Source organism: Volvox carteri (assembly GCF_000143455.1).
Source record: "Volvox carteri f. nagariensis unplaced genomic scaffold VOLCAscaffold_169, whole genome shotgun sequence".
In the NCBI taxonomy this organism is placed as follows: Eukaryota; Viridiplantae; Chlorophyta; class Chlorophyceae; order Chlamydomonadales; family Volvocaceae; genus Volvox; species Volvox carteri.
The window spans coordinates 6,384-7,458 of NW_003307712.1; the positions used below are offsets into that span (position 1 = coordinate 6,384).

Here is a 1,075-nt window from a genome sequence, read left to right on the forward strand (position 1 = left end):
CGAAGAACGGCGCTGTATGAAGCGCGTACGGCATCAATTCCGACGCGGAATTGAAGCGCGCGAAAGAAGCGAAAAGAAAGAGCAAAAAGCTCGAAAGTATTTCGGCACAGTGGCAAGGTGAATTGCGAGCATCGTCAAAGCTTACAAGCGAAGAACGGCGCTGTATGAAGCGCGTACGGCATCAATTCCGACGCGGAATTGAAGCGCGCGAAAGAAGCGAAAAGAAAGAGCAAAAAGCTCGAAAGTATTTCGGCACAGTGGCAAGGTGAATTGCGAGCATCGTCAAAGCTTACAAGCGAAGAACGGCGCTGTATGAAGCGCGTACGGCATCAATTCCGACGCGGAATTGAAGCGCGCGAAAGAAGCGAAAAGAAAGAGCAAAAAGCTCGAAAGTATTTCGGCACAGTGGCAAGGTGAATTGCGAGCATCGTCAAAGCTTACAAGCGAAGAACGGCGCTGTATGAAGCGCGTACGGCAGTCACTCCGCGCGCGTCCGAAGCACACGAAGCATACGAAGCATATGTGCGTGTGCACGTATGGTGAAGGGCGTGTGTTGAAGTCTGCACGTTGAAGTTTGCGATCTGCTAGCGCTGCATATCGCATATCGCATAAGATGCATATGTGCATATGAAGCATATGAAGCACACGAAGCATACGAAGCATATGAAGCATATAGAGCATATGAAGCATACGAAGAAAAAAAAAGAAAAAAAAAGCGCGCAAAAGAAAAGACGCGCGCGTGCTGGGGATTGAACCGGCGACGTGGTGGACAGATAGAGAGACGGACGGACGGACTAGAGCGCGCTGTTCGCGCGAGAGGGCCGTAGCTCCGTCGCTGCGTGCGTTGCACGGCGCTTAAGGGCGTACGGCACAGCATAGCGCGTACGGCATAGCGCATACGACGCGTACGGCGTGTATGTCAAAACGTGTACACTGTGCAGTGTCATGCAGCCGCCGCTGTGCCGTCACCTGCGGGTCGGCACGTGCAGCTGCGTGCTGTGCAGTGTTACGCACCGGCGGAAGAAAATTAAGCTTGCGGAGCCTAGCACGCAAATTTAGCCGTACGCGCTATGCT

The 1,075-nt window shown here is 53.0% G+C and overlaps 1 protein-coding gene across 1 annotated transcript in view; it reads right to left on the minus strand.

The window, feature by feature from the left end:
- Positions 1 to 943: 943 nt before the first annotated feature.
- VOLCADRAFT_100840 (uncharacterized protein) overlaps positions 944 to 1,075 on the minus strand; it is a gene marked incomplete at both ends in the record, with an annotated part of 30,006 nt that continues 29,874 nt past the window's right edge. The window contains one exon of the mRNA XM_002959346.1: positions 944 to 969. Coding sequence (XP_002959392.1) covers positions 944 to 969 — 26 coding nt within the window. The remainder of the gene's footprint in view (positions 970 to 1,075) is intronic.